Here is an 11,965-nt window from a genome sequence, read left to right as displayed (position 1 = left end):
TTGCTGGTTCATTTCCCCATCACTCTTTAGTTCCTGTAATAATAATTGCTGCAAGTAAATCAGCACAATTATTGAATTTTTCTTCCCCCCAACATTTGAACAAACTCCCACACATCAAATCCAAGGTAGGATTTATAATTTATTGAGACCTAGCAGATCTAACCTATGGATGGGGGTATAATCAGTTTTTGTGGGCGTAAGGATGTCTAAAATAAGATACAAAATTAACTGCAGTTAGTGTTTTGGTTAGGACTGTAAAGACTGCACAAGATAAATTTGTTGTGTTGGTGTAGGGCGTCTTGTTATTTAGAACTCTACACACAGTGCCTGAGAGTCATAAAAGGATTTGGTGGGAGTAGAGGAAGGGAGGTGGATGTTTTCAGGTTTTCATGACCCTCCTCCTCCACATGCATGGTATTTGTTGGAGCTGTTATACATGAAATCGCATTACGGGCAGACCCCAGAACAGTTGATGACAGAAACCTTTTTTTCACACACAAACACAAACAGGACATGTAACTGATGAAGTATGTAGACAACTCGCCGCCACTCTGAAGATAAATCATATCACAATGTGTGTATAATTGAGCCAGTTCGTTGTTGACCCTGTTGTCTGTCTGTCTTCAGGATTTCCTCGACACCCTTGCTGTTGGAAAAATTGTGATACTTTATGATTAACATAACCATCTTAAAGGGAAACTGTATTATCCTGTATAGAACTTTCCATTATTGTGTCTACTTTTAAGACAGGTTTTGTCAGAGAGGAGCGCAGTGACCTTCGCTGTTCCTCCTGGCCACTACACCAAAACATTAGCTATGAGAAGGCATGAATCGAGTCTCTATTGTGTCTGTCTCATTTCAGCAACAATGTACAACATTTGCACTGTGAGCTCTGGTATGTAACTTGTTCCCTTGCTAGAATAAATATCCTACTCTTATGAATCTTCAGACAGTATTCCTGAGTTTATTTGATAATTTACTTAACACTTGCCTTACTTTGATCTGATGTCTGCTGTGAAACCAATACATAAAACAGCTTAAGCACATAATGTAGAGATCCTAAAAGCACATGTAACCATCGTATCATGAAGCACAATAATAATATTTGATTTAATACGGAATGTCTGCATTTATTAAAGAGTGATGTACATACTTCTTAAAGTTTTTTTTTATAGCAATTTCACCCATGAATGTGTCCCGAACCTCAAACTGCAAGAAGCTCAGTTCAGTTTTTGCTGTAGAAATAGTGGTGAATATCTTGATGGCCAATGTAATACAATGACTGCTGCTCTGAGCTCAAGAGCAAAATATGCAAAATCATGTTAATTCACTCAAGTCAAATAATAACACACAAACTGTGTAGAGAAAATGGCTGCAATCCTTCCTCCTTTCCTGTTTTGTCTGACTGACTGATGAAACAAATACAGTTTGGAGGACAAGCCTCTATCAGTGTTGCTACAAAAGTAGATTGTTATTCAATGATGTGACATTAAAGGAGCTCATTTCAGCTGCAGGGATTAAAAGCGAGAGTAAGGCCTTGACGAGACACGGGACAGATCGCCACGGATGTGCCAGACAGGAATGAAGACCAATGATCCCTTAAACAAGCCCTTTACAAGGACAGAACTGAGTCGCTCTGTCAAGATAACCAAGCTGCCAGCACCAGACATGGATCAGATTTTTTACATAATGATAAACCTAGTATAAAGTCCTTGTCCCAGTGAATCATCTAAGGATATTTTACTGCATTTATATATAATCAAGTTTACGAGGCTGGGAAATTGCAACAGAGCTGGGAAGAGGCTGTCGTCATTCCAATATGCAAGCCAGGGAAAGACTGCACAGACCCAGGGAATTATAGACCAATTTCTTTAACATCCAGCGTATGCAAAAATAATAGAGAAAATGATAAATGAAAGGTTAACATATAGAAAATAAAGGATCTGTATCCCAAATACCAGAGTGGCTTCAGGAGAAGAACAAAAACTATGGTTCCAGCTTTAAGATTAGAACATGAAATCAGAATAACACAGATAAACAGAGGAAGTATTGTGAGAAAGCATATGATATGCGTTATTAATCAGACTTTGTATGGATGTGTCAGGTTTACACCACCTAAGACATTTAATACTGACACAAAGAAGAGAAAGACAAGAGCGTTATTTCTTACTCGCGAGGAGAACGGACAGAGATATGCTCAGTTACAATCTCCAACCCGCTCTGAGCATATTCCACCGTCTCCTCTCTTTTTATTATCACATAAGGCATTCCAAGCATTCTTTAGTTACAAGTCATTGCTTATCTTAAAGAACTGAGAATCAAACAAAAGCAATATGATGGGTGCCAAATGATACATTGTTCAAATGTTCATCCCATGATGTAGGAGTAGAGCAGGCTGCTCTATGCATCGTGACAGCTTGTGATCTCCTCCAGCAGCTACTATCTGCAAAACAACTTCATCACAAGACAAACTATATGCATGGTTATTATCATAAGAAAAACTGTATGCATGATTATAGGGCTGTAAAGCAGGATACATGGTTAGTTAATAAATATGAGATAAATCCATATATAGGATGTATTAAGGACCTTTTACTAGGAAGATTGATACAAGTCAGTAAGAATAAAAAAAATTGAGTTAATTGTAAAGAAAAGGCAGGGGGCTATTATGAAAGTATTAGAGTGGTCTTTAAATTTTTGTGTGGGAAATGAGCATTTTAGATTTGGTAATCAATGCATTGATTTTTGTGATGCCTGTGTGATTCTTATTGGGAGAGAGGGCACGGAGGAAAACAACAGCTTTGTACGGAAAGTGACAAAGAAAGCGACCAAAATTAGTAGCTCTATTAAACTTAAGTCCAACAGTACCATCTCCAGCAGGACCATCCTGGATACTTCCCAATGCCACAGTAGATTTTATATTATAAAATAAGAGCAAAGATGGTGAGAGTTTAAAGTAGGGAGAATGATCAGTGAAGGTTGAGCAGTTTACACAAGAGAAATGCTTGCAATATTGTTAGCAGTGCAGTGGAGAGAGGATACAAGACCGCTTATTAATTACACAGAAAACAAATGAAGGGTGGTAGAGTAATATTCTTATGGGTGCCAGAGCATATTGGTGTCAAAGGAAATTAAATGGCAGATAAGGTTGCAAAGGAAGCCACAAAAATAGCAACATGGATTTGGCAATTAGTTTCAGCAGGACAGAAATCAAGAGCGTTATGAAGCAGAGACAGAGGCAAATGCAAAACAATGAGAGGAAGAGAGGAAATGTTTAAGGAGTTCAAAGGTAAGAGGGAGAAACGAGGTGTACGGGAAGGAGCAGGGGATATGAGACAACATCAAGATCCACTACACTAAGCAGTACACTATTCAAAATAAACGTAATACAGGCAGATTTGCTTACTATGGGCAAGAAGAGACAGTAGTGCATGTTATGTTACACTGACAGAAGAAATGAGTGTTGTCAAATCCTATTCATTATCTAACTAATTTGATTAAGAATATATGAGTTTTGACATTCTGACCTTCTGACCCACACTCTATCGGTTGGTGGCAGTGATGCACCAGTACCTTTGCCAACCGGCAATAGACCTCAATAAAAGAGACGAAGAAGAGCTCGCCGCGTTTCCTAGGTCTGCTCAGTTTATGTTGTCAGTGCACTAGGAAGGTAAGCAGCGAGGGAACTGCCAGACAAACGCTGTTGTGTAAACGTCAACTTTACTTCTCGGATTTCAGCACAGCACGTTTAATTAGATCAATTAACTCGACTTAACAAAAAAGAAGCGGACACCACGTTTTTTATCGGTAAGTTTGTCAATAAGGTGGGAAATCAGTGTCTTTGCCTTGTAAACAAATTAATAAGAATTATATCGATGTCACGTCGTGACTTGTTGGCTGTGTAGATAGAGAGTTGGTCACCACTGGTTCATCTACTGAGTGAACTAATGTCACTATTTCTGCCCAGAGCTGTGGTGAATGGTGATACACAACACATTAAAACATATCTTAGGTTATTATATAGGTAACGTTACGATTGAGATGTTTAAATAACTGTTACTTATCTTTGAGCGCTCACCGAATTTGCTAACGTTAAATGGCGCTTAACGGCAGTTAACGGTTGTTAGGAATGTCTAAAGTCAGTTCAGTGTCGCATTAAAAAAGTTAACCTGTTTCTTTCAGCTCGACTGGGGAAATAAATTGTTTGCCAACTAGTTGATGTCGTTAACACGCTAACTCACTAATTTATACCACTGGTGAATATCTTACAAATATGCTCGTTTTTCCACTATACTGCTCACTGTAACTTGAGTGTAACGTTAACGGCAACTGAGAATTACGAACTCTTATAACTTTTCCCAGGGACTATTAACGGGTCTTAACTGGCCCCAAGGGGTTTCCTGAAAAATTAGTGACAGTCAGTGTTAATTCTGCAGGGCTGTTTAGCAGAGGTTAACAACAGGAAAAAAATGAATTCGCATCCTTACTGCAACGGCTGTGATTAATGTAATGTAATTTGATGTAATAAAAATAATGCTTTTTGTCCACATTCCCCCTTAAATTACAATCTGGGAGCTTTTTAGTTGTTTTACCCTGAAACAACAACAGAAAGCCAGAACAATAAATTAATCAGCTGGAGATTTCTTACCAATTTGAAAAAAAAAAAAAAATTCACTTTAACAACCTAATTGTAGACCAATGCATTGACTCATGTATCCTGTCTGAACAGTCTGATGATACTGCAGCTCCATCTGGTGGTTACAGTGTAACCTACACTAGAGCCACAGTTTGTTCACATTTCTACTAAATAAATGAACAAAAATGATTAACTATTTAAGGTAGGTCACTACCATAACTCTGTCCCCTCCTTCGGTGGCCCTAATTGTAAGCACACTCCCCGCTCTCAACCCCTCCTTGGCCTGGCCTATGCTCCCAAGACACCAATATTTCATGCTATCCATACTTTCCACCACGACTAGCTGTTCTCTGAGAACATTCCTCTGAGCGTGATATCTTCATTGGAGTAGAACATCAAATGAATTCTTGAACCACTTGGTTACATACACCATTATCTTCTGAAATGTTTGTGAGGTAATAAATAAAATACATAATTGAACTTGTATGTATATTTGGTAAAACCTAATCTGTAAAATTAAGAATAAATGAGTACAAATTATTTCCCACAAGGTTTCTGTCCCTGCGTCATACTTTCTCCTCTGACCTTTCTTTTTGTAAAAAGAAAAAAAAAATGTCTCTGTCCTTATGCTATTGTTTTTTTCTTCTTCACTTTTTCATGCTATTTTAGAGGAAAACAAAAAAATAGTTAAGGTATCGGGACATAAGCGCACTAATTTTTTGCTTTCCTGAATAAATAATCTGAATTTGATTGAATTATAATTACTTAATGTAAGATCCAACTTCAGTGCAGGTGGAGATTCTACAACTGCAGCATGCATCCGGATCAGGCACAACAAGGTATGTCTTTGACTCTGCATGTGGGGTATCATGCATGATACCATACCATACTTGCTTTTGCATTTACCTGCATGCTTTTGTCAGGAAATATTTTTGACGGATGCTTCTCTGTTTGTAGGAGTTTCAAGCAAAAGCGAGCTGTTCGGTTCTCTGAAGGTGTATCTGAACAACAAGAACAGACTACAACCCATCATTGGTCTGTAGCAACAATTATTTGTGTGCCTATTTTGTGTGTATGTTGTCTGTGTCCTGTGTGTATTGAAATAATTTGTTGTTTCATGTACACCCAGGCCTGGGCAGCATCATAGAATGCGTGAAGGTGGGTGCACCTAACAGAGAAGTGCTGTACCTGTGTGCGGTGTGTGTGTGTCGACTTAGTAAAGCTGACATGCGGAACCACATTATTGGAAGTCTCCACAGATACAACTACATTGTAAGTATTACTGTAGAAGAAGTCACAATGCCAAGTTTGTGTGCTGCCTTGGACTGTAGTTTATTAACAGATGGGGTGTTTTCCTTTAGAAAGCCTACTACCCCCGCTTAGTGTCTGAATGGAAGGAGAACTCTGACCTGTCTAAGCTGGCCTGGCCTCTGATGGAGATAGCCAAGACAATCGAGGGAAAAGAGGGAGCTGGAGATGTCCAGGTATTTTAATTTGGCTGTGTATATCCTTATTTCTCCTTGCAAACACATGAGTGTTTTGAATGTGTTTATATCTTTTTGCACCTCCATATTAAGTTGTTTGAGGTTGAAGATGCTGTATACCAGAAGGTGGCAACACACAGTGAAAATGATGGTCAGTGACAATTCTCTGTCTTCTCTTTCAGTGCCTGTCACCACTTTTTGTTCTTTGGCATGATTTCTGTATGTAGATGACATGTCCATTTTTTACTCCATGTGGGTCTCTCTCTTTCTCTCTCTCTTTCTCTCTCTCCCTAACACCACAGCAGTAACTTTGATACATTTCTTAAGAGACTGGCACGGTGAACCCAAGAGCCATTCAGAGACTATATCTATGCAGCTGGAGCACTATTCCATCCAATCACAGAGGATTGTGTTGCTTGCCCAGAACCAACAGAGGCGGTCCGGGAAATATCTCAAGGCAGACATGATATCACATAAGACCTCAGCAAAGACTAACAAGGCTCCACCTTTGATGCAGTCTACTGTAGCTCCTCCTGTCAAGTCTGAAGGCGGGTTAAAAAACATCCCAGCATCACAAGTATACAATACTCAGATGTCACCTGAACTCTCTGCTCTATCAGAGAACAGCAACAACTTTCTTGATGGCTACACAGGAACCAAGCCTTTTATTGGTGAGCACAGATCAAGAATAGCAACAGTGTATGCTGAAGTTCCAGAAAATCTATTTAAACATTGATTGAAAAATTAGGTTCAGCTCTGCATTACTGATTGTTATAATGCACTGAATCTGTTAGGAATATTCTAAAATTAAATGAAAATTAAATTAAACTTACGGGACATGAGAAATTCATAGTGGATTATCTGGTGAGAACTGTACTACTGAGTGCTACTGAATACATAATAGAGCATCTAAAGAAATAGTTACATACATTTTGGGAAGTATGCGTATTCTGCTCCTGGCAAAGATATTGTTAATTTTTATTTTACCTTTGGTAGAGAAGAAAAAAAGCCTACTTCAAAGTGTCAAACAATTATTTATTTAATAAAATGCTGCTTGTATATGTTTACAACAGGTCTTTTCCGTGTGGTTGAGTGTAGGAGTGAAGATGGCGGCACGCACGTTTTTTTATGCCACTGCTGTCGCATAAGATCCAACAAAGAGGACATCATTGATCACGTAACCAGCTCTTCCCATCTCCTTAACTACTTGGTCAGTTTGTTATCTATCAATAATTGAAATAAACAGAACAGCAAAATCTGTAAACTACATGCTAGGAGTAAGTTTTAAGTTCACTGAAAACATCTCTGTGTAGATGGAAAAACATCCTGAGCAGGTGGATGCAGTGACAGCAAATATTAATGACAACAGTCAGTTAATCCAATCACTGGCCAGGAAAGTGGAGCAAGAGGAGGGCAGAGGAGAACTGAAGGTATCATATTTACTTTTATGCACAGCTTATCCTGCTTTGGTTATTCTAGGTATAAATGACTCTGTCTTTCACCAAGAAGGTCTTGACTTCACTTAAAATTTTCTGTCCATCAGTTTTCAAACATCTTATATTTCCAGGTGATAAATGTACCAGAGTCACTCTGTACCCCAATGACTGGCAAAAGTTACCACTGGTGTAAGTACAGATTCATATTTTTTGTTCGGCCATAAACAATTGACCTCTTTAAACCCAACTCTCTCCTCTTGAGGAGTGACTAATGATGTAAGTACAACCTGTATTTTACTCTGTCCCTGCACATTATCACTCTTGGTTTCATATCTTGAAGAGGTGGCGTTTTACTAGATGCTGTGCATAAAAGTGATACTCCACAAGGAGTTTGAAATGCTCACTGCAAAAAAAAACAAAACAAAATGCTCGCAGTAACCACCATAAATCCACCAAGGCCTCTGTTCTCTTTTGCAGCCACCTTTTACTTTGTAGGAAGTGAGTTTTGCTTGCAAGTTTGTCAAGATCATGTGTGTTGATATATGCATTTATAATTTTGAGGTTAAAGAGGCTAAGTGCAACTTATATTTTGTTATCTATTGTTGTATTATTCACCCATTTGTATCTTCTTCATTCTTTGTTCTCTTTAAGCCCCTTAACAGCCAATGTGTCTTTCATTGCAAAGACTTACGTTTATATTTTTTCTTTGCATACCTGTGTATTGCTTTTATTCATTTCCAGGTATAAAGATGCTATGTAATGGATGGACACAAACTAGCACCCAAAAAAGCAAAATAACTGTCAAAGGTGTGTGTTCTCGGAAGCTACACTTCACTTGAAGGGCGGCAAAACTTTGTTTGTTCAGTCAATAAGGAAATATTTTTGTGTAATTTCATGTTGCTTTTCAACCTCTCTGTCTGATTTATACTTTTTGCTTAGGGCCAAGCGTGAACAATACATCAGTTGAAGGCATGCCAGAGAAACGTACTGTAGTGCTGTCAAAATGGGCGAAAAGGAAGGCAAAAAAGAGGAAGATGAAGAAGGTGGCAAATACTGTGTTCAAGGTAAGCCTGCCTCTGACCAAAGGTACAGTGCTGCTGGCGAGGATGTCTTTCAGTCAGGACAGCCTCCCTATGTCATATTCGCATTCATCGGCCTCAGACCTCATTCCACTGCCAGAGTCCCAGACAGAGGACTGTGAGTTGGACTATGACATTGGATCATTTGCACTTAACAATGAACACATCGCAATGTGTACAAACTCACAACTTCAGCAACACCTCTATAGTGGAGATGCAGAGGCTGATCAATACAGGGGACCAGAGAGAATCTTCACAGGCACTCGGTATCAAGAGGTGGATGGTTCCTTCAGTATTAATGAAGACTCCAGCCAGTCTGAAGACATAACTTGGAAAAATGACCAAAAGGTTTATGGGGACAGGAATTATGACAGACAGCATGGTTCTCAAGAAACATCAAGTATGAACTTCACTGAAGAGTTTAAAAATGAAGGCCTACAGAAACAAAACGAGGAGTTGTTGCATGCTGTGTCCCACATTCAGGACTGGTCATCTTATAATTCTTCCTACAGACCTGAGGAGGGTTACGCTGTGCAGTGGTACAATTCTGCTTCACAGAATACGGTTGGTACAAGAGTGGAAGTGCCAAGAGAAGAGAGACAGGAGATGAGCTCAGGTTCTGCCCAATGTTATTACAAACAACAGCCCCAAAACCAGTACATGGCAGCAGATCATACAAATCTTCTGACAGTCGATGTGGAGCAACATGGTTTATCTGGTGAATCATCTTGTTTAGATGCCGCTAGGATCAAAATGCATCCTCAGTTAGATTTCCTTGCTCACAGTGGCAGCAGTGCACCTCAGCCTAGGGTACAGTTTCTTGAGACTGAACAGAGACAACTGCAAACATACATGGAGTTCACTGCCAACCATGTCCAGACAACTCCACAAAGTTATATGACGCAACCTGTGGCCTATCAAACCATCTACAGAGGCCATGGGGTAATGCCTAACCCCAATTATAGTCATGTACCTATGGCAAATCCTGACCATCACTTTCCACATCCAGGCAGCAGCAGCGGTGGTTGTGGTGGGGGTATGTCCCAGTCGAATGCTTTTATCCCACCTGTGCAAGCTCTGTGTTATGGAACCTACTCTGATCCTAATTTCAGAGACACAGGGTTGCCAGGTTTGATGATTTCAAGAAGTGTAGATGGAACAACTCCATTTATGTGTGCATATCCCAATTTTAATTCAGCATACATTGCCACACCTTATGGAGACCACAGTTCTACTCAATGGAGTGGTGTCCCCATTGAATGAAATCACACTTAGATGGTCCAGCATGAGATTATGTTCATTTAAAACAAATGTATCTGGTTTCTGTCAGTAATGAGTATTAATTAATGAAGATATGTTTTGCCTGTAGTGAGAGAACTGTTAAAGCCTCTGAGATCAGTATTCAGCTTTGTCCCCTTTCACTTTCAGCATTATTTTGTATGAGATTTTTTTTTTCTTAATGAAACTGACAGGAGATTTTGCATTAATGGAAATCTAAAAACAGACTGGACTTTGGACCATCAACATGAAATAAGTCTAGATTGTGACATTTACTTTGACGTGTTTTAGGTGAAATTGTAGCTGTTATATTATCTGGTTACATTAAAAACAAAACCTAGTGCTGTCTGATTTAGAATTATAGATATTTATAATGATAGCCTATGTTATTCTTATGAGAATTGTAAGTGACTCAATATCACAGGCAGAATTGGAGATATTGATATCTAAAGTGAAAAATGCTGAAATTTATTGATATATTTCTAGGTTCACATGCGTTCTAACCAAGTGAGGGTGAGAAACTTTCTTTAATATTGAGCATCAAAGGCTGTATAGCAGCTTGCTGTCATAGTTTCAAATCACATTGACTATGGTTTGTGGTTGTCACTAAATGAATTTAACTGCTACATGTTCTGTTTCTTTTTGACTATTGTGCCAATGTGACTGCACATATGTATAACCTGAGCCTGACTAACTCAGAGAATTTGTCATGAAATGTCAGATGTGCTGCTTAACCAGTTGTTACTGAATAAAGCACTGCTGAGGTTATTTGGATGATTTTACCCCTTTTTCTGATTGTGTGCAGCACAATTATTTATGTTGACTGTATTTAGACTGACCATAGATTTCTTTGTTAGTTGGAGTACACATGTCTTTGAGCATAGACTGTAAAGTTCTTTTAGTTTTTGAGTAGTGAATTTTAGTTTCAGTGCAAGGCGATATTATAAGGTGCCTTTTAATACAGTTACTTTGATGGAGTTTGTTGTACTTAAGTTTCCAGTCTCAGCAGAGCTCTCTTAAACTTTGACCAAACATGGCTCTGTATGGTACATGAGCAATGTCCATGTCTTCTAATGCTCCACTGATTCCATCATAAAAAGGAAACTGCACTTGAAGATTCTGACATACCATGACCAATGTAAAAGTACTTAAAGAACTGCCATTTAATACACGGTTAACTCAGCAGTGTTAACTTTTTAAAAATCCAATTAACAGATGATCACTCAGCAGGGATACACTAGGTTGCTAAAAACAGATTTGGGAAATGATGAAAGTGATGAATACATCACACTAACAATGTAAGGCTATAAAACATTGAATGTCCAAAGGCTTGTTATCAGCTGGTATAACAATGCAACTGCCTAATGATGTGGTGCATAATAAATATGTTTTGTAAACTTGCAAATGTCTTAGTTTTCTCATTTAAGAGGTTGAATTGTGTCAGATTCAGAATCAGACAATTTTATTAATCCCAAGAGAGGTAATTATTTTTGCAGCTTTTCCAGTCCATACACAAAACTTCACAAATTCACAGGTAAATTAGTTATTTTATGTCAGAAGCAACAGATCAACATCCATGGGTCAATATATGTATGTTGTCCTCCTTCCCTAAATCTGTTGAGATCAGTATTCAGCTTTGTCCCCTTTCACTTTATCGGATTATTTTGTATGATAAAAATTTTTTCATGGATGTGTCAGCCAGATTTAAGGTAGAAATAAAAGTGAAAATTATGAAGCATGTTGAAAGTGGATTGTAGGAGAGATTTGATTGTCAGTGTGCGTTAGTCTACAGAACTTCCGTCAGCGATAACCCTTCAATAAACATACATACATTGGAAAATTTATTTCATGTTTCTATTTTTACAGAAACTGCCAGGTCTCATCAGTTGCGGTCAAATAAGTCATCTGATGAACAGAAAAGTATGACCTACATGCGAAATATCTGACATGAGAGCGAATGCTTCGTCATATATATCAGCCGGGCAAATTTTCGTAATAGGTGCTATTATTTCCATCTGACTTGAACGCAACATAGCTGTCGTACGGAACGTA

General features: G+C 38.5%; 1 protein-coding gene across 6 annotated transcripts; it reads left to right on the top strand.

Moving 5' to 3' along the window:
- The first annotated feature begins 3,628 nt into the window (after positions 1 to 3,628).
- On the top strand, positions 3,629 to 10,681 carry LOC130184190 (uncharacterized). 6 transcript variants are annotated; one of them, XM_056400054.1, is made up of 12 exons: positions 3,629 to 3,807; positions 5,429 to 5,475; positions 5,594 to 5,671; positions 5,766 to 5,908; positions 5,998 to 6,120; positions 6,214 to 6,271; positions 6,423 to 6,791; positions 7,194 to 7,330; positions 7,434 to 7,550; positions 7,688 to 7,745; positions 8,298 to 8,363; positions 8,496 to 10,681. In XM_056400054.1, the coding sequence occupies exons 2-12, from the start codon at positions 5,451 to 5,453 to the stop codon at positions 9,896 to 9,898; spliced, it is 2,577 nt and encodes an 858-aa protein (XP_056256029.1). In that variant the 5' UTR covers positions 3,629 to 3,807; positions 5,429 to 5,450; the 3' UTR covers positions 9,899 to 10,681. The 6 variants fall into 6 exon arrangements, 5 of the variants coding, with proteins under 5 accessions (XP_056256029.1, XP_056256028.1, XP_056256032.1 ...); XM_056400053.1 differs by having other exon boundaries at positions 5,424 to 5,475; XR_008829943.1 differs by lacking the exons at positions 7,434 to 7,550; positions 7,688 to 7,745 and having other exon boundaries at positions 5,424 to 5,475; positions 8,496 to 8,566.
- Positions 10,682 to 11,965: the final 1,284 nt, after the last annotated feature.

Source organism: Seriola aureovittata, chromosome 16 (assembly GCF_021018895.1).
Source record: "Seriola aureovittata isolate HTS-2021-v1 ecotype China chromosome 16, ASM2101889v1, whole genome shotgun sequence".
Lineage (NCBI taxonomy): Eukaryota > Metazoa > Chordata > Actinopteri > Carangiformes > Carangidae > Seriola > Seriola aureovittata.
The sequence above is the reverse complement of the archived record's forward strand: the minus strand, read 5'-3'. Positions and strand labels throughout refer to the sequence as shown.